This window comes from Ornithorhynchus anatinus, chromosome 5 (genome assembly GCF_004115215.2).
Source record: "Ornithorhynchus anatinus isolate Pmale09 chromosome 5, mOrnAna1.pri.v4, whole genome shotgun sequence".
NCBI lineage: Eukaryota > Metazoa > Chordata > Mammalia > Monotremata > Ornithorhynchidae > Ornithorhynchus > Ornithorhynchus anatinus.
The window spans coordinates 108,813,963-108,838,870 of record NC_041732.1 but is presented as its reverse complement, the minus strand read 5'-3'; the positions used below and the strand labels follow the sequence as shown (position 1 = coordinate 108,838,870).

Below are 24,908 nucleotides of genomic sequence, written 5' to 3'. Positions count from 1 at the left end.
TCCCTAATTTGTAAAATGGGGGTGAAGACTGAGCCCTACTTGCGACGACCTGATTACCTTGTATCTCCCCCAGCGCTAGAACAGTGCTTTGCACATAGCGTTTAAAAAACCATCATTATTATTATTATCAAATTTACCCAACTCTTTAAAAGCCCTCCATAGAAAGAACTCTCAAATAATCAAATTCCTCCTGCCTTTGTTCCCTCAGTTTCTTTAGTGAAGCGGTTGGCCTGTCCTAAATTACTGTGAACCCGTGAAACCCGTTGGATTAATGGAATAGGTTCACAAGGTGCCACCTAGTGTTTGCTAAGCGACCCTGGATAAAACCTTCAGTTTTCACCGAAAACCGCCTCTAATGCCAAGAAGGAAGGAGAAATCCTGGTGCAGACTAGAGCCCCCATCTCTTTAGGAGACCCAGGAAACGGTTTTGATTTTTCTGTGAGCAATGTTCTGGAAATCCAGCAGATAATAATGTTGGTATTTGTTAAGCGCTTACTATGTGCAGAGCACTGTTCTAAGCACGGGGGTAGACACAAGTTAATCAGGTTGTCCCACCTGAGGCTCACAGTCTTAATCCCCATTTTACAGATGAGGTAACTGAGGCACAGAGAAGTGAAGTGACTTGCCCACAGTCACGCAGCTGACAAGTGGCAGAGCTGGGATAGTACCTAGTTTGTGACCCAGTCCAGGACCGTCTGAGTCCTGCTGCCCCTGCCAGCACTACAGGTGCGTTGAAAAATTAGCAGGCGAACCAACACTCTAGTCACATGATTTCACCTCAAGAAGCTACAGACCAGGCAGAAGTTGTACTCGTTGAACTCCCCATCCCAGTCCGGTCCTGTGAAGTACTGGCCTGAAAACCCCTGAAGGCTGAACAGAGAAGCAGTGTCGCTCAGTGGAAAGAGCACGGGCTTTGGAGTCAGAGGTCATGAGTTCGAATCCCAGCTCTGCCACTTGTCAGCTGTGTGACTGTGGGCAAGTCACTTAACTTCTCTGTGCCTCAGTTACCTCATCTGTAAAATGGGGATTAAGACTGTGAGCCCCACGTGGGACATCCTGATTCCCCTGTGTCTACCCCAGCGCTTAGAACAGTGCTCGGCACATAGTAAGTGCTTAACAAATACCAACATTATTAAGTTTTGTCTTGTGGCCAGCTGTCCCTCCGATAGGGCTAGGGTGGTCTCCGTGGGCTCCCGGTTGCGCTTGCGTATTTATGCCCAGTGATTTTGGGGTTAGAGGTGGATTTTTTTTCATTCTCCTAGGTGTTTATGCGTTTTCAAAGGAAAAGGAAAAACTTTGATCTTTAACTTGGCTCTGGCTTAGGTTCCTATCTGGGGGGCCCTGGGTTCTGTTTTACTTTGTCACGTGCACTGCACTGATGTGGCTCACACCGGAGTTGTGTGAGGAGTTGTATGTTTGGTTTTTTCAGGGGGGCTCTGGGGGGTGGAGGGTGGGGCGGGGCCAGAGCTGAGGTGGTAAGGAGAGTTGCCTAGGTTGGGGGCAGTGAGTGGTTTCGGTGAGCGGCCTCGCTTTCCACCAAAGGGAGGGTGGCCCCTGCGTAAATCACGTCTCTGGAAGGGGACCCTGTTCCAGAGGCCAACGCACCAACCTCCTGGGGAGGGAGCATTTGCTGTTCTAATCCCCTTGGAAGGCAGGTCCCGACCACTGTGGGCATTGGCCCTGTTAATCGCAGGACAGCCAATTGAAGACATCCTGAAATTGAGACACTGGAAAGCTTGTGAGAAGTCAGAGCTGGAAGCAAGAGGTTGTGCCCATAATAACAGTAACTTCTACCGAGCCCTTATTCCGTCCCGAGTGTTGTGATCGACACAAGATAATGAGATCCCTGCCCCACATGGGTTTTGGCTGCCTGAAAGAGCGAGAGAGCACGCATTTCTATCCCTATTTTACAGATGAGGAAACGGAGGCACAAAGAAGGGAAGTGACTTGTCCAGGGGCAGACAGCAGGCCAGTGGAGCTGGGACTAGAACCCAGGCCTCCCGACTCCCAGCCCTGTGCTCTTTCCACTAGGCCACCCGGCCCCTGCCTCCAGAGTTGGTGGTTGAATCGGTGTGTGCAGACGTGCCCCTGACACGAGTGTGAGGGGAAAGAAGGAAGAACAGATAGGACTGCGAGGGGTCTCTGAGGGCCACCTTCAGTTTGATCAGAACAGAGGTGGGGTGGGGAAAATATTTTACTGTCACTAGAAAGCCACACCTGCCCCATCCTGCCAGGCCTCTGACGGTCCACATCCAACGTGGCAGCCGGAAGCTGGATTCCAGCCGCAGGAGGCCCTCCCACCAGCCAGACGTCTCACAGCGGAGTAAAGAACAGCACCTGTGGGAGGTTGGGAGCCCAAAGGGCAAAGCGGAAGCAGCTCCGCGCACAGCGTGGAGCAGTGAATGGCCCTAGCAGTCTGGGAGCCGGGGGTGTCTGGAGTGGTTGGGACTGGGGCCCCCCGTCCCACACCAGAGCAGGTTTCGGCGACTCCATGACCAGCGCCGGGTCTCTTGACAGCCTGAGAATCTCCCGCCCAGGTCCCCGTTTGGGTCCTGAAGATAAACCGGGTACCTCTCCTGGTCTCTTGCCATTTGAGTGAGCCTTGTTCCGACGCCACTGGGGAGAGGGAAGAGGCGTGTCCGACCACCAGCGGGCCTGCACTCCACTTGAGTTTGCACTAGTGGGGACGATTTGTGCTGAGCCTCCCTCTCAGTCCCCGCCTTTATCTCTTGATCTCTGCCGTCTCTGTCTCTCCATCCCCCTCCCCGTCTCCTGTGCCCAGTGGCACCCCCTGGGAGACTACTGTTAGGGAAGAAACGAGCAGAGAAACAAGCAGCAACTGCAAAATCACGTTCCATACCCCATCATTTCCTCCCCCTATCTGTAATCTTACTGATTCATATTAATGTCTGTCTCCTCTAGACTTTAAGCTCATTGTGGGCAGGGACCTTGTGTTCTATTGTATTCTTCCAAGAACTTAGTAGAATGCCCTGCACACAGGAAGTGCTCATTAAATATGATTGACTGACTGAATGTACTCTCCCGGGGCCCTCCAGGACAAGCTGTCAAGGGCCCCTGCGTCTCTCCTGTCCAGCGACGTGCAGCCTGCACTGCTTCGGCTCCAACAATCAGTCAGTTGTATTGATTGAGCGCTTACGGTGTTGTCCAACACTGGCAGCACAGGAAACTTGGGCTCGGCTGCCCCCCCAGGTGCTGGAGCTGCTGCTTTCCTGAGGGCAGCACGACGGTATAGTGGCTCCTTGGTGGGTGCTGCGGATCGGGGGCCTTCTGAGGCCCTGGGGGACTCACTGACTGATTTACTGACTTCTCACCCATGCCCAGTAAGTCCATGGGGACAATCACCCCGACCCCGTTGACCCATGTGGAGTTGGTTGGGGGCGGGGGCGGCGAGGGGGGGCAGTGCCTGCATGTGCACATTGGGAAATGTGTATTCAGTCCGCTAGGTCAGACTAGATGGCAGTCAGGGGACCTAGAAAAGGTTTTTTTCTTTTTTTTTCCCAGTCTAGGGGAACCTTGAGTATGTTTAAAGCAGAAGGAAAAAGAAGCCGGAAGAAAGGGAAAGCTTGAGGATACAGTAAGAGAAAGGAGAGAAAAGAGGGAGCAGGATTTTCCAGAGGTAACGGTCCTCTCCCAAGCACTTAGGCCAGTGCTCTGCACACGGTAGGTACTCAATAAATACCAGTGGAGTCTTCCTGGCAAATGCCAGACAAGCCTGGGCCGGTGCCAGTGCCAGAGGGAAGTGGTGATAGGTGCCGGTGGTGTCCGCGGGGTCATCCGCACTCTGGTCCCTGTCCTTCGGGTTTCTACTGGGGCAGGGCAGTGGCCGCCGCTCCAGAATGGTACGTACAGTGCCCACTGAGGGAGGTTCAGAGGGCCGAAATGAGGGCCAGAGGAAAACACTGGTGCTTGATGAGAGAGGGGGTCAGAAGGCACGACGGAGAGGTGGTCTTTGAGGGAAGGGTAGGAAAGCAGGTAGAACTAAGAAGAAAGTGGACGTGGTAAGAGTAATTGTGGGTAGCAGGGCAGGGAATCTAGGGGAAGTTCCCTTGGAGAGCTTCGGTTTTGCTGTGGAAATGATTTGCCGGCTGAGCCAGGCTAGGGAGGGAAGTGAAGGTGGGGGCCACCCCCTCGCCCCCAAACACGCACACAAACGTTAATTCTATTTGAGAGGAGCTGTCACTGGGCCCACAGCCGGAGCAGCAGTCTAGCTTGGTTGACCAGCCCTCTCTGATGGGGGCAGGCCCCAGCGTGAACTGGGGTGGTGGACTCTCGGAGATGTCCACCTGGGAGGCAACTGGAGGGACATTAGCTCCTGCCAAGTGGGCCCCGGGCGCCATATGAGTCAGGCCATAAGCCGCTTGTGCGGGCAGCAGATGGGCTCCATCTCCTGGCACTGCTGCCCTGCTTCTTCCCCCACCCCACCTCACTGCCCCCTACCCTTTCAGCCTTAACCTTTGTAAAGCTCGTATTGATGGATTGTCACTGTTCCCAAGTGCTGTTATCTAAGATGTTTGCCCCAAGTGAGTTAGTAGAGTTCTTAAATATATTTTGAAGTTTTCCTTCATGGTTAGATGGTCCCAGAGTGGAGTCACGGAAGGAACTCTGCCCTTGCTTCCAGGTGATAGCTCTGTGGACAGAACCTGCCTTTTCTGCAACAGGCAGTCTTTCTCTAGGCTTTCTTACCCTCCCCCAGCCCCAGTTCCCTTCCCCCAACCCAAGATCCCAGAGAAATTGCTTAGGGGTTCGCAGATCTCTTGAAAACTACCAAAAGGTGGAGGGTAGAGAAAGCCACTCTCATGAGGCGATCCCGCCTGTTAGGGTAGGCACTGTGCCGAAAGGGGGTCTTCATGCTGTCTGGAGGCAAGGAGCCCCTTGGCCGTGGTGTGCCCACATTGGAGCAGCCCATCTCTTTTGAACCATGTGAAACAGCTGACCCTGGAGTCCTGTCCCCTGCTTCCCCGGGGAGCTGAGCCCCTCCCCGCCGAGAGAGGCCAAAATTAGCCCTCGGGAAGCAGGTGCATGTTCACGATGGAGTCTCTCCGGGATGGCTGAGCCTTTCCCAGAAGGCCCATGGTAGGATCTCTGCTCCCGGAGTTCGCCCTTAGCCAAAAGCCGCAGAGCAAAATCCTCCGGGGGAGCGGGGTGGATCCACCACTGTTACTATGGTGCCCACGTGCCGGAGACGGAACTGGGTTTGGGGACTACGGAACCAAGGCCAAAACCAACCCACTACATCCCACCTTGGAGCACTTCCTTCACCTGAAAGTTGGCAGCAGGAGCAGAGAGCTAGCTACTCAGAGGTCACTGCCCCAAATTGGCAGCCAGTCCTCAGGCCTCGAGAGCACCTACAGTAGACCCAATGGGTTAATTTAAGCATTTGAAGGAGTACAGCTGAGTAAGAAGGCACAAGCACCATTACAGTCAATCAGTGGATTGTATTTATTGAGCGTTTACATGTGCAGAGCCCTGTACTAAGTTCTTGGGGGCATACAGTGTAAGCTGGTAGATGTGTTTTATCCCATGAGGAGCTTACGGTCTACAGCAAGGAGGGGAAAACAGAATAGATAAGTGGATGAGTAAGGGCTTAAATGCTAAGTCAGTATACACTGAAAAGTTAAAGGGGGTTGAAAGTACCTGACTGCAGAGCTGTCCCCCAGTAATTAAGTGACTTACCCAAAGTCACACAGCTGACAAGTGGCGGGATTAGAACCCACGACCTCTGACTCCAAAGCCTATGCTCTTTCTTCTAAGCCACACCGCTTCTCTATGTGCTTCCCCCCACCAAGGGGAGTAATTTTGGGAGCCATGTACCCTGGGGAGAAGACAAATGAATCAGGGCAGGCCTCCTGGAGGAGGTGGGATTTCAACGAGAGCATCGAGGCTACAAGCCAAGATCTGAGGACCCAACCAAGCTCGCAGGCGGTCTGTTTCAGTCAGCGGTTTTGAGCGCTTACTGTTTGCAAAGCACTGTACTAAGCACTTGGGAGAGTACAGTAGACCGGAGCTGGTAGGCACACTCCCTGCCCGCAGTGAGCTCTCAGTCTAGTTTCAAAGCAGTGAAAGGCCCAACCAGGGCAGCCACAGCCACAGTGCCTTTCTCATTTTCTCGTAGAGGCCTGCCCCTGTGGTTTTCCTGTCTGCCCAAAGGGACGTTAACTCTAGGGGCAGAAATCATTTTAGAGAAACTCTCAGTTCCAGCTGAGCTCCCAGGAGAAAGGGTTGCAGAGGAAGGTGAAGTCGGTCAGTCGTATTTATGGAGCGCTTTACGGTGTGCAGAGCACTGGACTAGGCGCTTGGGAGAGTGCAGTATAAATTATTTTCTGCCCCCAAAGAGACTCGCTGACCTGGGGAGGTGGGGGCACAGCCACATACAGAGGGGCACAGGGGCGGAGAGCAGCCAGGGCTTGGTGGGGAGCTTGCTCCCGGGCACATCCCCGGTTGGAGGTTACGGCCGAGAGCCTGCTCACGGCTCCAGCTTCCCCACGGGAGACGGCAGTTGTCCTCTCCCAAGAGTTTAGTACAGTGCTGTGCACACGGTAAGTGCTCGATAAATATGATTGACCGAATAACTGACGGAATGTATCTGCTATATTGTCTTATTGTGGATTGGGAAGCAGCATGCCCTAGAGAATAGATCTTGCGCCTGGGAGTCAGAAGGTCATAATCATGTTGGTATTTGTTAAGCGCTTACTATGTGCAGAGCACTGTTCTAAGCCCTGGGGTAGATACAGGGTAATCAGGTTGTCCCACGAGAGGCTCCAATCCCAGCTCTGCTACATGTCTGCCGTGTGACCTTGGGCATGTCACTTCACTTTTCTGGGCCTTGGTTCTCTCATCTGTACACCTGGGGATTTAACACACTGAGCCCCATGTGGGCAGGGACTGTGTCCAACCTGATTAACTTGTATCTACCCCAGTGCTTGGCACATAGTAGGCGCTTAACAAGTACCGTAATTATCATTTTCATTATTATTATTATTAATAATAGCATCAATTAATGATGCAGAGAGGTGTGAAAGCATGAGGAACTCTGTTGGCTAGGGCTGGATGTTCCAGCCAGATCATTGTTTGGCACAGATTCCAGAGGGTGCTGAGGGTGACCCTCCCAGGTAGCCTTTCCAGTGGGTACAGGTGTCCCGGCCATTGTGCAATGGAGTGGAGTGCTTGGCACTTTCGTAGTGAGCACTCGATAAACAGTTCTCATTATTAGCATCCAGGCATTCCAGCTTGCTCTCCGCTGGTCCTTTACAGACCTCCTGTCCGTCAATTGATCCCAACCCACCTTGGAGCTAGTGACGATTTCGGCTTGCATAACTTCTTGTTGCCGTGCATGTCGTATGTTTGCCCTCCACCATATGGGGAAACCAAGCTTTGTTCTCTGCTCTGGAACTGGGGGAACCGAAACTTGAGGTCAGTCCCTTTCATCTTCTGTCAGTCTGTGATCTTAAGTCTGGTCTACCCCCAGCCTCCTTCCACACGAGTGTGAGCCATTTCAGTCCAGCTCCCCTCCCCGCCGCTCAGTCTGACAGCCCTCGTCTGTGATTCTCGGTGGCCCCGGGCCCCTGGCCCTATATTCGGCTTGGCCAGCTTGTCCCCCGTTGCCCTGCCTGGGTGTTGCATAACAGCACAGCTCGGCCCCGTGAAGGCCACGAGCCCCCTGAGATCTTCCCGTCGTTTGTCGCCGTCAGCCTGGCACTTCAGTCCCTGGAAGAGTTTCAGGTTCTCTGACAACTTGCAGATTTCACCACCCACTCCCTCTTGCAGATGATTTATAAAGATGTTACCGAAAACCAGTTTGAGCACCCTAGGCCTACTCGGGGGCGGCGGGGTGTGCGGGTGGCTGACTGTTTAACCCGTGTCTGCTCGGAGTCGGGGCCTTCCACCCTCCGTCCTCCGTTTCCAGTTGTTGAGCCAGTTTTCCATGCCCAACTCAGCACACTTTCGCCGCCGTCCCTCCGGCTCACGGTCACTCGGTGGTTCGGAAGCCACGGCCCCGGGCGGGTCTCGGGAGGCCTGATTTCCTCCTGGACTCCTGCGTGCCGGGCCCCCTTTCCTCCCCCTGTCCCCCGCCCCCAACGGGGTCCCTCTAGCCTTCACCGCTGTCTCCACTTCTTATCCTTCAATTATCTCCTAACTCCCCTCCAACCTGGCTTGCTCCCCCTTCACTCCACAGAAGCAACCCTTTATAAGATATCCGGTGACCTTCTTCTCACCAAAACTGGCAGTCTTTAATTCATGCTAATCCTCCTAGACCTCTCAGCCGCCTTTGACATTGTAGACCACCCCTCTCTCCTTGAAACTTTATCCTACCTTGGATTCACTAACACTGTCTTCTTCTCTTGGTTCCCTGCTGTCTCTGTGATGGCTCCTTCTCAGTCTTTTGCTGGCTCCTCCTCTGCCTCTCACCCTCTGCCAGGAAGTGGGTCCTCAAGGCTCAGTTTTAGGTCCCCTTCTATTCTTCCTCCCTCCACACTCCCTTGGAGCACTCATTCACTCCAGTGGCTTCAGTTACCATCTATATGCAGAAGATTCCCAAGTCTACATCTCCAGCCTGGACTTCTCTCCTTCCCTGCAATCTCGCATTTCCTCCCACCCTCAAGATATATATACTTGGATGTCCCTCCAGCACCAAATTAAACATGTCCAAAACTGAACTCCCTGTCCTCTCCCTGCCTTTTCTATCACTGTAGACAACACCTCTATCCTTCCTGTATTACAAGCCCTTGGCCTTGTTCTCGACTCATCTCTCTCATTCCACCCACGTATTCAGTGTGTCACCGAACCCACAGGATTCACATCACTGCTAAAATCCGCCCCTCCTCTCCGTCCAAACTATTACCATAATGATCCAAGCAGTTATCCTATCCGGCCTGGACTACTGCATCTGCCGACCTCCGAGCCTCCTGTCTCTCCCCTTTCCAATCCATACTTCCCTCTGCTGCCCTGATCGTTTATCAGCAATAAAGATTCAGTCCACCTCTCCCCACTCTTCAAGAACCTCCAGGAGTTGCCCATCCAACTCCACATCAAACAGAAACTTCTTACCATCAGTCTTAAAGCAATCAGCTCGGCCCCTCCTACCTCACCTTATTAATCTCCTACTACAGGCCCCCAGATACTCTGCTCCCCTGGAGCCTGCTTACTCACCGTGCCCCGATCTCATCTATCTCGCCACCGACCCCTTTTCCTTGTCCTCCCCCAGCCTAGAGCCTCCCTCCTTTTCCAAGTACGGCAGACCGCCACTCTCTCCACCGTAAAAGCATTACTAAGGTAGCATCTTCTCCAGGAGGCCTTTCCCAAATAAGCCCTCTTTTCCGTGGCTCGTTCTCCCTTCTGTGTCATCTGTGCACTTCAGTCTGTCACCTATGGACAGTTGATGTTGGCTCCAACCCCACAGCACTTAATATACATATTTTTAAATTGTACATTATAAATTATTCATATTAATGTCCGTCTCCCCCTCTGGACTATAAGCTCATTGTGGGCAGGAAATGTGTCTGCTACTTCTGTTGAATTGTACTCTCCCAATTGCTTAGTACAGGCCCTGCACATAGTAAGCGCTCAATGAATAGGATTGATTGATCGATTGATGGTGGATGCGGGGAACCACCGGAGTGGGGACCTGGTGGCGGCAGACAGGGCCCTGTTCTGGACTCTCCACTGCAGGGAAGGAGGGAGAACCGGGAACGCAAACTCAGCGGTGGGACCCTGCTGGCCCCTGGGCTGGGGCCAAGTCCCACACTCCGTCCTGCCAGTCCTTGCCCCTTGGCGTGGCTCCTGAACCAGTAGAGGCCACTAGCCATGGTAGGCTCCAACAGGGGTGTAGGGTTTTAGTGGCAGTAGGAGAACTGGCCACCAGATGAGGCTGGAAGGGCCGGGCCCCTGAACATCTGGGCTAGAGACAGTCGCAGTGGAAGTCAGATAACCCGGTGGGTGAGGAGCCATTCCCCAGATGACAGGTTAAGCCCTCTTCTCACCCCCTCAACCATCCTCCCCCAACCTCCCTTCCCAGATTTCTGGGCCCTTCCCTAGAAGAGGCCTCTTGCCCCCCACCCCCCACCCCAGCATCACGCCAGAGGCCACTAGGCTAGTCGAGCAAGTCGTCCCCAGGGTGGGGGGGATTTTTGAGCATGCAGTAGTGGAGTAGTTGAAAGCCTTCTGGCGGTGAGGCAGGCATTTGAGAGTGCAGTCATCGCAACGTCCCTACAAAAAGTCCTCCAAGCCGCTTTGTCTCCTGCTCCCCTCGCTTGCAGCGGGCACTGCAGCCTTCCCGGGCCAGTGGCCGGCGACCAGCTGAAAGGCTCCTGTGGTAATCATTCAATAGTATTTATTGAGCACTTACTGTGTGCAGAACACTGGTAATCCCTCCCTCTTTCCTCCTTTTCCCCCTTTTGAGGACGGTGCTTCCTTCTACGTAAACTTGGGTTTCAGCTCAGTTGGCAATCTGGGGTGAGGGTTGGGGGACAGTGCAATCGTCTTTCCCCCTCCAAATTAGACAAGCAGCTTGGCTCAGTGGAAAGAGCCCGGGCTTGAGTCAGAGGTCATGGGTTCGAACTCCGGATCTGCCCCTTGTCAGCTATGTGACTGTGGGCATGTCACTTAACTTCTCTGTGCCTCAGTTCCCTCAACTGTAAAATGGGGATTAACTGTGAGCCTCATGTGGGACAACCTGATTACCCTTTATCTACCCCAGTGCTTAGAACAGTGCTCTGCACATAGTAAGCGCTTAACAAATACCATCATTATTATTAGCAGTGCAGAGTCCTGATGGGAGGGGTGGGTCGAGGGGGGGGGAGGAGGGGGGCGTGCGGTTTGTGTGTGTTAGAGATCGGGGCTGGGGAGGCAGCGAGTTCAACTTCAGCCTTCAGCTCAGGCTCCAATGGGAAGCGTGTGCTGAGTTGTTTCCAGGATGGGGCTGCGTTTACGATGAAAACCATTTGGCCTCTCTCCATCCCGCTCTCGGAGATGAATGCCATTGTGTTTCCTCCCAGCACACGTGCTCTCACATGGTTGAGAAGCCTTCCACAGGGCTTGGTTGGAAAAGCACAAGCCTGGGAGTCAGAAGACCTGGGATCTATTCCCATCTCTGCCACTCATCTGCTGTGGGACCATGTGCCCACTTGACCTCTCTGGGCCTCAGTTTCCTCATAAGTAAAATGGGAATTCAGTATCTCTTCTCTCCTGCTTAGACTGTGAGCCCTGTGTGGTACAGGAACTATGTCCAACCTGATTGTCTCTTATCTTAGAGAAGGAGCATGGCATAGTGAATAGAGCAGAGGCCTGGGAGTCAGAAGACCATGGGTTCTAATCTCTGGCCCTGCCATTTGTCTGCTGTGTGACCTTGGGCAAGTCACATCATTTCTCTGGGCCTCAGTTACCTCATCTGTAAAATGGTGATTGAGACTACGAGTCCCATGTGGGACATGGACTGCGTCCAACCCAATTTGCTTGTATCCACCCCAGCGCTTAGTACAGTGCCTGACATATAAGCGCTTAACAAATACTGTAATTTTAATTACTGTGTAGCCCAGTGCTTAGTACAGTGCTTGGCACATGTTGAGCACTTCTTATGATCACCATTATCCCTGCCTGATGTAAATAATAATAATAATAATAATAATAATGGTATTTGTTAAGCGCTTACTATATACTGTTCTAATCGCTGGAGTAGATACAAGGTAATCAGGTTGTGCCCCGTGGGGCTCACAGTCTTAGTCCCCATTTTGCAGATGAGGTAACTGAGGCACAGAGAGGTTAAGTGGCTTGCCCAAGTTGTCACAGCAGATAAGTGGCAGAGCGAGGATTAGAACCTGCATCCTCTGACTCCCAAGCCTGTGCTCTTTTCGCTAAGCCACCCTCCTATCAGGGGCCCTTCTGAGCCATGGTCTGGTGTGGGGAATAACACAACTAAAATCAGGTTCTGATAAATAATCGTGCTGCTGTTCATTCATTTGTATCTATTGAGCGCTTACTGTGGGCAGAGCACTGTACTCAGCACTTGGAAGAGTAAAATACAACAATAAAGAAACACATTCCCTGCCCACCACAAGCGGGCATACCCTCCCTCCTCACATCTGCCAAACTCGCTCACTTCCCCCCTTCAAAGCCCTACTGAAAGCTCACCTCCTCCAGGAGGCCTTCCCAGACTGAGCCCCCCTTTTCCTCTGCTCCTCCTCCCCTCCCCATTGCCCCGACTCCCTCCCTCGGCTCTACCCCCTCCCAGCCCCACAGCACTTGTGTATATTTGTACATATTCTATTCATTTTATTAATGATGTATATATATCTATAATTTTATTTATTTATTTTGACGCTATTGATGCCTCTCTACTTGTTTTATGTTGTCTGTCTCCCCTCTTCTAGACTTTGAGCCTGTTTTGGGTAGGGATTGTCTCTATCTGTTGCCGAATTGTACTTTCCAAACGCTTAAATACAGTGCTCTGCACACAGTAAGCACTCAATAAATACGATTGAATGAATGAATGCTCACTCTTTCCAGTTCCCTAGAGGCTGCACCTGTGATGGGTGCGAGCTTTGGGCATCTAAAGAACCCTGAGTGAGGAGTTTGTAGTCACACAAACGGCACCCCTCTCTTGACTTCCTTTCAGCTCTGGGCAGTGTTGGGTTCGGGCTAATCCGCAGCGGCAGGGGCTGTTCACAAGCCCCTAAACTGTTCTCAGGTCGCAGGGGTCTGCCCGGGAGCCAGGCCAGGGACTGCCTGTTGACCCTCCAGAAGATCGTTGAACTTTTAGCCACCTGGGAGGGTCTCACCCTCTGTCCTTCTGTCTGGTCTCCAGGCCCCGCCCCCAGATGAGGAGCCTAACCCTGTGTTCTCACCCCAGGAAGGGGGGCCCGATTCGTGCCCACGATATCGTAAATAGTGGGGGCAACCCACTCAGCGAGAGTGGGGTGGAGATTCCGCCACTTATCAGCTGTGTGACTTCGGGTGAGTCACTAAACTTCTCTGTGCCTCAGGTACCTCATCCGTAAAATGGGGATGAAGACTGTGAACCCCATGTGGGACAACCTGATTACCTTGTATATCTACCCCAGTACTTAGAACAGTGCTTGGCACATAGTAACCGCTTAACAAATACCATCATCATCATCATCATTATTATTCATCTCTTTGGAGCCTAAGCATCATACTTCCCCGAAGGCGTTGGAGCCGTCATCCCGTCGGTGCTTCCGAATGCATGCAACTTGTGGACCAGTCAGTCCTCTAGACTGGAAGCTCGTTGGGGATGGGGACCGTGGTCCCCGACTCTGTCGTATGGTACTGTTCCAAGCGCTTAGTCCTGTGCTCTGCTCTCAGTAAGGGCTCGATAAGATCACTGATTGATCGACTGATAAAAGCATTCCCCTCGAGTGCCGACAGATGATCATCACGTTAAGGTCTGCGTCCAGTTGTCCGTTTCAAAGTCTGCTCGGTTGCTGTGGGATCACGTCGAGTGCGTCCCGCCCCAGGCTCCTGGGGCTCCGCTGAAATTTGCAGACTGGATAGGCCCGAGGTCAACACGGAGGGCAGTAAGCACTCAAACCCCCGCATCCCACGGTGCCGTCCCCGAGGGGAACGTCTTCGGTTCTGGGAGGTTTGGGATAAATCCACGCAGGTGGTGGCGGCAGGCCTGTAATGGGTCCTTTAGGGGGAAGGGCGGTGGCATTAGGATGGGCGTCCAGGTGAGCAAAGATCAGCCTGCTCCTTCCATCGTCCTCTGGGCCACTGCTGCAGGCAGAGCACCTGGAAGGCAGGGGCCCTTGGCCTTGGGCGGTCAGAGCGTTTTGGATCTTTGAGGAGGGGAAGTAAGCAGAGAGCCCCTGGGATGATTTGGCTTGAAATCAGAGAAGCCCAAATGGAATCGCTTGCTCTATCCATCTCTCCAGCCGTATCGTTGGTTTCCAGGAGGCTCCAGAATGTGCAGCCCTAGGGTTTTGTGTGGAGGCGAGAGGACGCGGTCAGGCCGGGGCCGGGGCCGATGGTTACAGGGCCCCGGGAGGGGAGGAGAGAGGAAGGGTGACACGCTGTAGGTTCTGCGGGTTTCCGCCGGGAGATTTTACCCGTGTCCTTTGTGGTATAGAGAAACGTGCACTGCGTATGTCTGTTGCCTCCAGTAGGCACGAGACTCGGGGTGGGGGTGTAAACTCTCTGGGCTTGGGTCCTTTTCCCCAGACCAGGGAACTCTGCAACCGGCACCCGGCTGGTCCGCTTCTCTTGGGGCCCAGGGCTGCGTCCTCCTCAGGCCCGGTTGTTGCTTCTGCGGGAGTCTCTGCAGTTTTTTTCCTCAACTTCTTTTGGACTTCCTGTGCCCTGGGACTGTCACCACCTAGTGTTTTCTGTGCATATTTCACCCATTATTAATAATAATGGTAATCGTTTGGTTAATGCCTGTTTTCAGGTAGACCATTCATTCATTCATTCGATCATATTTATTAAGGGCTTACTATGTGCAGAGCACTGTACTAAGCGCAATGTACAATTCAGCAACAGAATGTGGCAACCATCATATGGGCCTAGTGGCTCAGTGGCGAGAGCCCGGGCTTGGGAGTCAGAAGACATGGGTTCTAATCCCAGCTCCGCCACTTGTCTGCTGTGTGACCTTAAGCAAGCCACTTAACTGCTCTGTGCCTCAGTTACCTCACCTGTAAAGTGGGGATTAAGACCATGAACCCCCACGTGGGGCAACCTGATTATCTTGTATCTGCCCCAGTGCTTAAAACAGTGCTTGGCACATAAGAAGCGCTTGAACGAATACCATAATTATTGTTATTATTACTATTACTATTATTACTATTACTATTATTAATCGAGAAGCCCGTACTTCAGTGGGTCTTGGAGTTTCACTTTAAAGCAAGGAGATGGTCTATCAGCAGCATACTGGATTTCTGTACATGTAAGTCTTCCAGCGTCACCCCCAGGATGGCGTTTGGGACTATGGCGAGGTGGTGCATCGGGCCTCGGTCCGATCCAGGTTTAAGTGCTGCAAGCAGTCGGCTGGTCGCCCGAGAGGCCTCCGGCTGGCGGGCCCACTGGCCACCGCCCAAGCCTCTTGGGTCCCTGGGAGAGTCCTAGGGTCACCCACCCGCAGCAGATACAACACAGGGTTGTGGGTCCGGGCGCCCGTCTGCCCGGGGGGCCCGGGCGCTTCAGCCTGGCCTAGACCACTGACCTCGTCGGCCCTCCCCACCCGAGGTCCGGCGGGGGCAGAACCGCCAGAATCGTCGGGTGGTCCGTGCCACTGATCGGCTTTGGAGCCAATCGGAAGGTTCAACCTCAAAACCTTCCTCTTGTCGCAAGCCCAGCTGGCCGTCTGCGTGTCGACGGGACTTTCGGCATCTCCTCCCCTCAGAGGTTGCTGGGAATCACGTACCTCTGACGCCATCGAGAAGAGAACCCCGCTTTGCGCCAGATGATTGGGGTCTGGGTCTGGTGCTCAGCCAGAAGCAGTCCAACTTTCGGGGCTGGGGGGGGTGGGCCGAGCTTGCACTGTCGCGGGACTCATCCCTTGCCGGTGGCGTCCATCAGGTACATCCCAGGAGACTGTCTTCTAGCCTTACAGCCCTCCTACCCTGAGCCCCTTGGGTCCCTTTGGGTCCTTTGCCATGGCGATGGCAGGGGCTTGGCCATTTTGGAAAGTGCTTCGTTGTTGTATCTTCCGATAGTTGATGCCTTCTGAAAACCATTCTGACCTTAATCCATCTGCCTTTCTGTTTTTGGTTTAGAACAAAACTCCGTCTCGCAGCAGAGGAGAATACAATGTTTACAGTACCTTCCAGAGCCATGAGCCAGAGTTTGATTACTTGAAAAGTTTAGAAATCGAAGAAAAGATCAACAAAATTAGGTGGTTGCCCCAGAAAAATGCTGCTCAGTTTTTATTATCTACTAATGGTAAGTAAAAGAAGTCATCCGGCTGTGGAAGCATATTGCTGGGCGCTTGAAGGTCTCAAAGCTGGTACCCTGATGGAGATTAAGCCCCCTGAGGGCAGGGAACCTCTCCCTTCTTTACTTTGGATTTCCCATGCACCCAGCACTGAAGAGTGCACTATCAGTAAAACTGTGGCGTTTGTGAAACGTTGTACATATGTGCCGAGCACGTACTAAGTACTGGGGTAGATATAAGGTAATCGGGTTGGACGCAATCCCTGTCCTTTGTGGGATTCACAGTTGAAGGGGGAGGCAGAATAAATGTCTTATCCCCATTTTATAAATGAGGAAACCGAGGCCTTGAGAAATTAAGTGATTTTCCCAAGGTCATACAGCAGGAAAGTGGCAGAGCCGCAATTAGAGCCCAGGTCCTCTGATTTCCAGACTCGTGCTCTTTCCGCTAGACCCCGCCACCTCCCCAAGTGAAGAGTAGACAGATGAGCAGATAACGCGTTAGGCCAGAGATACCTGATAGTAGGGTGGATCTGGGAAGTAGCGTGGGGAATGTTCATTAGGGGATGCCCCTCTGTAGCCCTGGCTTTTAGGGAAGACTTTCAAGGAGGGTGGAGGGAGTCGGCAGGGAACAGGTCTACCGACGCTGTTATAGTGTGCTCTCCCAAATGTTTAATACAGTGCTGTGCACACAGTAAGTGCTCAAAAAATACAATTGAGGAATTAGTTGAAACTAAGGGGTGGGGGTGTTAATTGGGTCCGGGCTATCCGAGTGTAAATGTCCCTCTGGTGTGTCCCCCGTGTGCATGTTGGCTGGGTTCCAGAGTTCCCACCCGACTCTGTGCCATTTTGGGGCTCCTCAATGCTTCCCCAAAGTCCTCGGGGGCCGGCTTGCTCTGATGCCCCCGGGGCTGCAGAGGACACACAAAGAGCGGCTGTGGGAGGCCCTCATTTCGTACCGAAACTGCCGTTGTAACAAATGTGCTGATGGGTGGGCTGGGGCCCAGAGGAATCTCTTGCGTCTTGCAACTGAATTCACTTAAGCAGTAATAGCATTTACTGAGCGGCCACTGGGTAGCGTGCCCTGTACTGAGAACTCTGGTGAATGTATCATTAGTTGCCTTCCTGTTGGTGCTTTGATGTGAGGAAAGATCGTTTTGTTTTCCAGATAAAACAATAAAATTATGGAAAATTAGCGAAAGGGACAAAAGACCAGAGGGGTATAACTTGAAGGAGGAAGATGGAAGGTATAGAGACCCTACTACAGTGACTACACTACGGGTGAGTGGGCCGCAGGCCGCTTCCGTCTTCTCCGAGTTTCTCTCTCATGTCCTCGGGGAATGTTTTGAACCTGAAACCACGGCTGTAGTCATCTCTCTGAGTTTCGATGTAATTTCACAGCCGTTCTCTGGACCGGTGAACTTTCATCGTGAGTTTTTGCATCCTCTATAGAGGAGAATTTGGTCATTTCAAACTTGCCACTGGGGTAATCTAATTCTCAGGAAAGAGGACCATGAATTGGATGTTTTGAGTTTCTTGCTTAGTCACTTCATATATATACATATATATACACACACACACATATATATATATATATATATATATATATATATATATATGTATTAAATAAGTACCATGCCCCCTTCAAGCATAATCGTAGGTTACCTAAGTTAAAATTGGAGTTTTAAGCAAGGATCGGGGCAGTTCGACCTGAATCAATGATTGAGCTAACTCCTCCTCCTGATCTCCTTTCTCAGATGGTAAAGGACTGTGTCGTAATATAACATGCTTATGAACCTGGACACCTCCCCCCGCCCTTTTACCTTTCTTCCCCTCTTTTCCCTGCCCTCTCTCCTCTCCCCCCTCAAACACACCCGCACTCACATCAAAACAAAGCAGGGAGGTGGGGAACGGATTATTAATGTTAGCAAGTGGTTTGTCCCAAACGAAGCGTGCCTGGATATCAGGAGGAGAGGGTTGAGCGACCATTTGGCCGAGACCCGTTATGTTCTGTTTTGCAACCTTTGGTCTTTGTCCATGAGTCCCCGGTGGCCACCAGGTCCAGTGGTTGACCTCGGACTCGCTGTTCCGCTGTCTCCCCGCCTCCCCCTCACCCCACCCCCGACAGGTGCCCGTGTTCAGGCCCATGGATCTGATGGTGGAGGCCAGTCCCCGGAGGATATTTGCCAACGCTCACACGTACCACATCAACTCCATCTCCATCAACAGTGACTATGAAACGTACCTGTCTGCTGACGATTTGAGGATTAATCTTTGGCACCTTGAAATTACAGACAGAAGTTTTAGTATCCATTTCAGTTTTATAGTTATTTTCTTTCTCTAATTCCCCTGAAACTTGGTACACTCGTTGGTTGCCCAGGTTCCTCACTGTTCCAGAGACTTTTGCCACTGGGAGGTGGGTCTTGGGGGGCCAAGGGGAGGGGTGTCTGTGAAATATTGTTTTGGCTCCTGGGTGATAAAATAATGCCTTGGGGGGAATTTACATATTTTATTAATAATAACAATGATAATGATAGTGGTATTTAAGTTATAGAAGCAGCATGGTATAGTAATAATAATTATGTTATTCATTAAGCATGGTATAGTAATAATAATTATGGTATTCATTAAGCGCTTACTATTGTTCCAGGCACATTCTAAGCGCTGGGGTAGATACGAGATAGGCTGGACACTAGTCCCTGTCCACATGGGGTGTAGTGGTTAGAGCAAAGACCCTGCGAGTCAGAAGGACCTGGGTTCTAATCCCAACTTTGCCATTTTTCTTTTCTGTGACCTTGGGCAAATCACTTGACTTCTCTGTGCCTCACTTATCTCATCTGTAAAATGGGAATGAAGACCATGAGCCACATGTGGGACATGGATTGTATCCAACCTGATTAGCTTGTATCTACCCCAGTGGTATTTGTTAAGCGCTTAATAAGTACCAGGTAATGTACTAAGAACTGGGGGGGCAAAGGAGGATACACCATCTGGTCATCAGGTGAGACCATCCCTGTCCCACAGAGGTGCTCACAGTCTTCATCCCCATTTAACAGATGAGTTAGCTAAGTCAGAGACTTTGAGTCACTTGCCCAAGGTCACACGGCAGACAAGTGGCAGAACTGGGATTAGAACCCAGGTCCTTCTGACTCCCAGTCCCATGCTCTGTCCACTAGAGCAGGCTGTTTCAAGTCAGTGCTTGAAGCTTACTATGTGCCAGGCAGTGTTCTAAGCACTGGGGTAGACACAAGATAATCAGACTCACACAGGGCTCAGAGTCTAAGTAGGAGAGAGAACAGGTATGGCATCCTCATTTTGCAGATGAGGGAATTGAGGCACAGAGAAGTGAGGTGGTCACACAGCAGGTAAATGGCAGAGCCGGCATTAGAACCCAGGTCCTCTGAAACTCAGCTCCGGGCTCTTTCCATTAGGCCACGCTGTTTCATACCAAGGAGGAGATGCACACAGAAGTTACCCATCAGTTGTATTTATTGAGCGTTTACTGTGTGCAGAGCACTGTACGAAGTGCAAAGTTGGCTGTAGAGGAGGTCATTTGTTTTAGTCTTCTAGCCGACTGATTGGTAGGACAAACCCGGGTTTGAACCATGGAAGAAGCCCTTGTGCCGGCCAGCTTTCTGGACCTTGTTAAGGCGGTAAGGGTCCAAGAGGGTGGCGATGTGGCACTGTGGGTACTGTGTACTCAATGTGTATTGGGCCTTCTGGTTCTGGTGGAGCGTGTTCAAGAGGCGGAGTGTGTACGGGCGCGAGGCCGGGCATCGGGGCGGTGCGGGGCAGTGCGGTCCTTAACCAGGCGCCGTGCAGACATCGTGGACATCAAGCCCGCCAACATGGAAGAGCTGACGGAGGTGATCACCGCCGCCGAGTTCCACCCCAACAGCTGCAGCACGTTCGTCTACAGCAGCAGCAAAGGGACCATCCGGTTGTGCGATATGCGAGCCTCCGCCCTCTGCGACAGGCACTCCAAGCGTGAGTCGCTCATCCGGGGATCGGGGCGCCTCCCTCGAGCGCCCACCGCCACCCTGGAGCCGAGAGAGAACCCGTGGGGGCAGAGGGCACAAACTCTCGTGCTGGAGGTCAGCAGCTTTTGCTGCCACCTCGCCATTCCCCTTGCCATCGCATAGCTCTCAACCAGTCAGTATTTTTTTTTATTGAGTGCTTACTATGTGCAGAGCACTGCACTGAGCGCTGGGTAGAGCAAGCTACAACAAAATTAACAGACACGTTACCTGCCCGCAACGAGCCTCCAGCTCTCGTTGTTCTTCTGAGCTTCCACAGAGTTTTCCTTGCGGGCCGAACGCGTGAGCGGAAGCGGGGCCGAGAGCAAACCGTTTTTCAGAAGTTGGAACTGATCTCACGTAGGGGAAGAAAGCATTTGTGCTCCAGTGGGCAGTTAGACAGTAGGTTTGAGGTAAGGACGTCCGGGGCGGTGGCCACGTTTTTGCAGACCAGTTTCCGTCCGGGGCTGGTGCCGAGCTTCATTAAGTCCTTTCCCCCACATTTTTTATCAGTTCTTCAGCGGGGTCTCAGAAATGACTTCATAGAGCACCGGGCTTCCAAGTGCTTCCTCTAGTTTCCCAGGAGCAGAGCTCGTTCTTCCAGTGGGACAACCACAGGGCCCCAGCGCGGCCGCCCCAGTGGGGTTCTGTTGGAGAACTCTGTTAGAAATTCCCGGAGTAACGAGCCACAGTGCTTTGCATTGGGTGAATCCGTTTGTAGCCATTCATTTGGGTGACTGGTGAGCGAAAGTGGGGTCGTGCTGTCGTGCTGGGGGAGCCGGCGGCGGGGAGGGCCGAAACCTGGGGGCCACTCTCTGCCTGCCTCTATCGATACAGGGTGAGAATCAGGTTTGGTTTTTGTTTTTCAGTGTTTGAGGAACCGGAAGATCCCAGTAACAGATCGTTTTTCTCTGAAATCATCTCCTCCATTTCTGACGTCAAATTCAGCCACAGTGGTCGCTATATGATGACGAGAGATTATCTGTCGGTGAAAATCTGGGATTTGAATATGGAAAACAGACCTGTGGAAACCTATCAGGTACCTCGCATGGATTCATTCGCCAAGCCTGTCTACATTTGGGGGAAGTGGTGGTTCTCTCCCCCCTAGCCCTGGTGTAGGCAGCTCCCAAAATGACAGCTGTCTGGCTCCTGACCACTCTGAGGCCTGGCTGTCCAGGGATGGGCCCGGGCCCAAGTTCTTGGGCGTTTTCCCCCTTTGAGACGTTATCGTCATATCCCGCCGGCCTTGGCATTTGCTTCTCCCCAATTCCATGCCTAGGGTCTCTGGAATCAGTAACATTTATTCACTGCATGTGGACTAGCTAGCTGCTCTCAGATAAAGCCCAGTGACAGTCCCTGCAATGGAAGTGATTTTTTCTTTTTCATTTCCAGGTGCATGAATACCTCAGAAGCAAACTTTGCTCACTTTATGAAAATGACTGCATTTTTGACAAATTTGAGTGTTGTTGGAATGGGTCTGACAGGTACGTGATATTGTTTTTGATCTTTTGTCACAGGGTGAACTCTGTTAGAGGAAGGAAGTGGCATTAGAGGGGTTGATGATTGTCAGGTGGAGGGGGGAGTGGCTGGAATCTGACAGATAAGCTTTCCTGGGCTTGGGAGTCAGGTCGTGTGTTCTAACCCCGGCTCTGCCATTTGTCTGCTGTGTGACCTTGGGCAAGTCACTTCACTTCTCTGTGCCTTAGTTCCCTCATCTGTAAAATGAGGATTAAAAGTGTGAGCCCCACCTGGAACAACCTGGTTACCTTGTATCTACCCCAGCTCTGAGAACAGTGCTTGGCTTATAGTAAGTGCTCAACAAATAACATAATCATTATTAGTAGTAGTATTATTACAGCAGACAAGTTAACGGGGCCGGGATTAGGACCCAGGTCTTTTGGCTCCCCGGCCCAGGCTCCTTCCACTAGGCCAAACTGCTTCCCCAAGTCTTAGGGAAAGCATCCTAGTCCTGGGTCTCCCAAATCTCCCTCTTGTGTCCTCCATGCAGTATGGGAGTTGCTTTTCCTTAGTGTCCTCACCCCGGACTCCTGTTTCCAATTCCACAAGGGTCACATTCGCACCAGGGCCCCTTTGAGAGTAGCTCGGTGAAGAGGTGGGATGGGCACACCTGGGATGGTAGTAGCATCTATTAAGTGCCTACTGTGCGCAGACTACTGTCCTGAGGGCCAGGAAAACGTTTCAGGTGGAAATCAGTCGGTCAGTCGTATTTATTGAGTGCTAACTGTGTGCTGAGCATTGTACTAGCCCTTGGGAGAGAACAGTATTTCCTGCCCACAACAAGCTTACAGTGTAGAGGCAATTAGACACAGTTCCTGTTCCACACTTGATTCATTCATTCAGTCATGTATAATGAGCACTTACTGTGTGCAGAGCACTGTACTAAGCGCTTGGGAAAGAACAGTATAAAAATAGATACATTCCCTGCCCAGAGCGAGCTTACCGTCTCTAGGGGGAGACAGATATTGATATAAATAAATAAGTTGCAGATACGGACATAACTGTTCTGGGGCTGGGAGGGGGATAAATAAATGGAGTGAGTTAGGGCGACACAGAAGGGAACAGGAGAAGAGGAGTGGAGGACTTAGGGAAGGAGGAGATGCTTTGGAGGAGGAGGAGATGCTTTGGATAAGGCTTTGAATTAAGTGAGAGTAATTGTCAGATTTGAGGAGGGAAGGCATTCCAGGTCATAGGCAGGATGTGGGCGAGGGATCGGTGGCGAGATAGAAAAGATGGAGGTACACTGAGAAGTTTAGCATTAGAGGAGGGGCAGGGGTCGACCTTGCCCAAAATGATGGGAGCGGCCGAGGCCGAGATGTGAGCTCTGCCCATCAGCCCCCGAATCACCAGGCCTCCGGCCTCACGCTCTGGAAGGAAACTAAGTTTGGGACGGGAGAGGGGAGGGGAGGAGCCTTTTGTAATCTCTGGGAAAGTTAACCATGCTGATCGACTTCCTTTTCTCCTTTCCCTTTTAGCGTCGTGATGACGGGCTCGTACAATAATTTCTTCAGAATGTTCGATAGAAACACGAAGCGCGACATCACCCTAGAAGCCTCAAGAGAAAACAACAAGCCGCGCACCGTCCTGAAGCCCCGCAAAGTCTGCGCCAGCGGCAAGCGGAAGAAGGACGAGATCAGCGTCGACAGCCTAGACTTCAACAAGAAGATCCTGCACACTGCCTGGCACCCCAAGGAGAACATCATCGCCGTGGCCACCACAAACAACCTGTATATATTTCAAGACAAAGTGAATTAGGGTTGGCGTCCCACGCAGAAGAGTCCACGTCCGGCATAGTTGAGATAGTTGAATCTAGCATTTGTATCTGTGAGTGAGTGAGAGAGAGAGAGTGAGAGACAGAGAGAGAGAGACTGAGAGACAGAGAGAGGCAGAGAGAGGCAGGCTCACTGAGGCTCCCCTTTCCAAGTGTGTAAAAATGTGCCATGTGATAACACACTTTTCGAGCTCCATGGAGAAAGCCCCGGGGATTGATTAATCGCCATGCTGTTCTCCATGTCTGCCAGCCAGTTAGGTGAGGGTAGGGCAGGGCACTTTTTAATTTAAATGACTACTTGCACCATCTTGCCTAATGGACTAGATTGGACTGTATCAACATTGGTTTACTCCACTTTTTATGCCTTCCATTGTGATGACGTCAAACACAGTGAAAGCCTTCGGTCATGCTATGGGATTTAATTGTGTAACTTCATTACTGTATCATTTGTGGCCCTTTTTTATTAAATACAGCTCATTCTTACTGTGGCTTGTAGCGTTCCGCCTCCTCCTCCCGCTCCTCCTCCTCCTGGGCTCCTCTTCTTCCCGCTCCTCCCCCCCGCCCGCCCCCTCCACCTCAGGCCTGGTGGTGGTCTTTAAACCGAAAGAAAGCACATGAAATGGGTCAGCTGGGGTCGGCGGTGAAGGGGGAATGTGTTGCGAACAAATGTTTTAATAACAGTTGACTGTGATCACTCCTTGCCATGTCTGGCACCAAAACCGAAAAAAAAAAAATCCGAAAAAAAAAAAAACTACTGAATAAAAGTGACAAAGAATGGAGAATCTGGGTTTTTTTTCCCCTTTTAATCTACCTTTTCACACCAGTGTTTTCTGTTGGACAGTAAAGGTGTAAGAACCCCAGCCGTCCGTTTCCTCACGGGCCGCAGGGTGGAGGGTGAATGATTGGGACGTGATTTTAACTAAATGCCTCCCGGTTGAGGGGGATTCCGGGGAGGGGGGAAGAGGGAGGGAGCGACGGCTTGTTTGTTGACCCTTTTCTGAGACTTTGAGGGGCTCCCTGGTTTAGTTTGGGGGAGGAGGAGAAGGAGGACGAAGGGGTGTCGGTGGCCGTGGTTTGCCGGCCGCAGCCTTTGGGTAACTAGGGCCTTGATTGCGACCTTGCCTGGATCGGGCTGCTCGTTAACTCGTTTTAATCTCATTTTATTGGCATTCGGGGTCCTGCTAATTAGAGGCTCACCACCAGGGATAACTTTTTTTAAATCGGTTATATTTACTAACCACTGAGAAGAGTACAGTATAACAGAGTTGGCAGACACCCTCCCGCCCATAGTGGTTCAGGCTCACTGTAGCAGACTGTAGCAGACAACAGATAGCAAGTCACTTTCTGTACGCTAGAAAAATGCTGCTGCTACTGCTGCTTTTAGGAAGCCTGTATTTTCCTTAACGGTCTCTGCCATTCCCGTTTCTCTTTTTCTCCGGCTTCCCGAGACTTTTACACTTGAAGACAAACTGCAGTGGGCATTGGGTAAGTGCTTTGTGGAGTCTAGGAATTGCATGGAATGTTAGTAATTTTCGGGATAGGAATTCCTTTCCTTAAGCAAATAGGTGAATAGGGAAACGTAAACATTTTATACCTGGTGTGTCTCCATGTAATACTGTTTCAGTGGGAGCTGGCCAGAGGCGTTAATGGAAGGATTTTGACTTTTTTAAAAAAAAAGATATTTTAGGTATTTAAGTGGATGCAAACAA

General features: G+C 51.7%; 1 protein-coding gene across 5 annotated transcripts in view; it reads left to right on the top strand.

The window, feature by feature from the left end:
• Positions 1-23,978, top strand: part of PPP2R2A (protein phosphatase 2 regulatory subunit Balpha) — an 84,721-nt gene extending 60,743 nt beyond the window's left edge. For all 5 annotated transcript variants that reach the window (XM_029065561.2, XM_039912162.1, XM_029065560.2 and 2 more), the window contains exons 4-10: positions 15,741-15,906; positions 17,063-17,175; positions 18,023-18,200; positions 19,717-19,881; positions 20,780-20,949; positions 21,303-21,394; positions 22,904-23,978. In XM_029065561.2, coding sequence (XP_028921394.1) covers positions 15,741-15,906; positions 17,063-17,175; positions 18,023-18,200; positions 19,717-19,881; positions 20,780-20,949; positions 21,303-21,394; positions 22,904-23,183 — 1,164 coding nt within the window. In that variant the 3' untranslated portion in view covers positions 23,184-23,978. The remainder of the gene's footprint in view (positions 1-15,740; positions 15,907-17,062; positions 17,176-18,022; positions 18,201-19,716; positions 19,882-20,779; positions 20,950-21,302; positions 21,395-22,903) is intronic.
• The last annotated feature ends 930 nt before the right edge of the window (positions 23,979-24,908 follow it).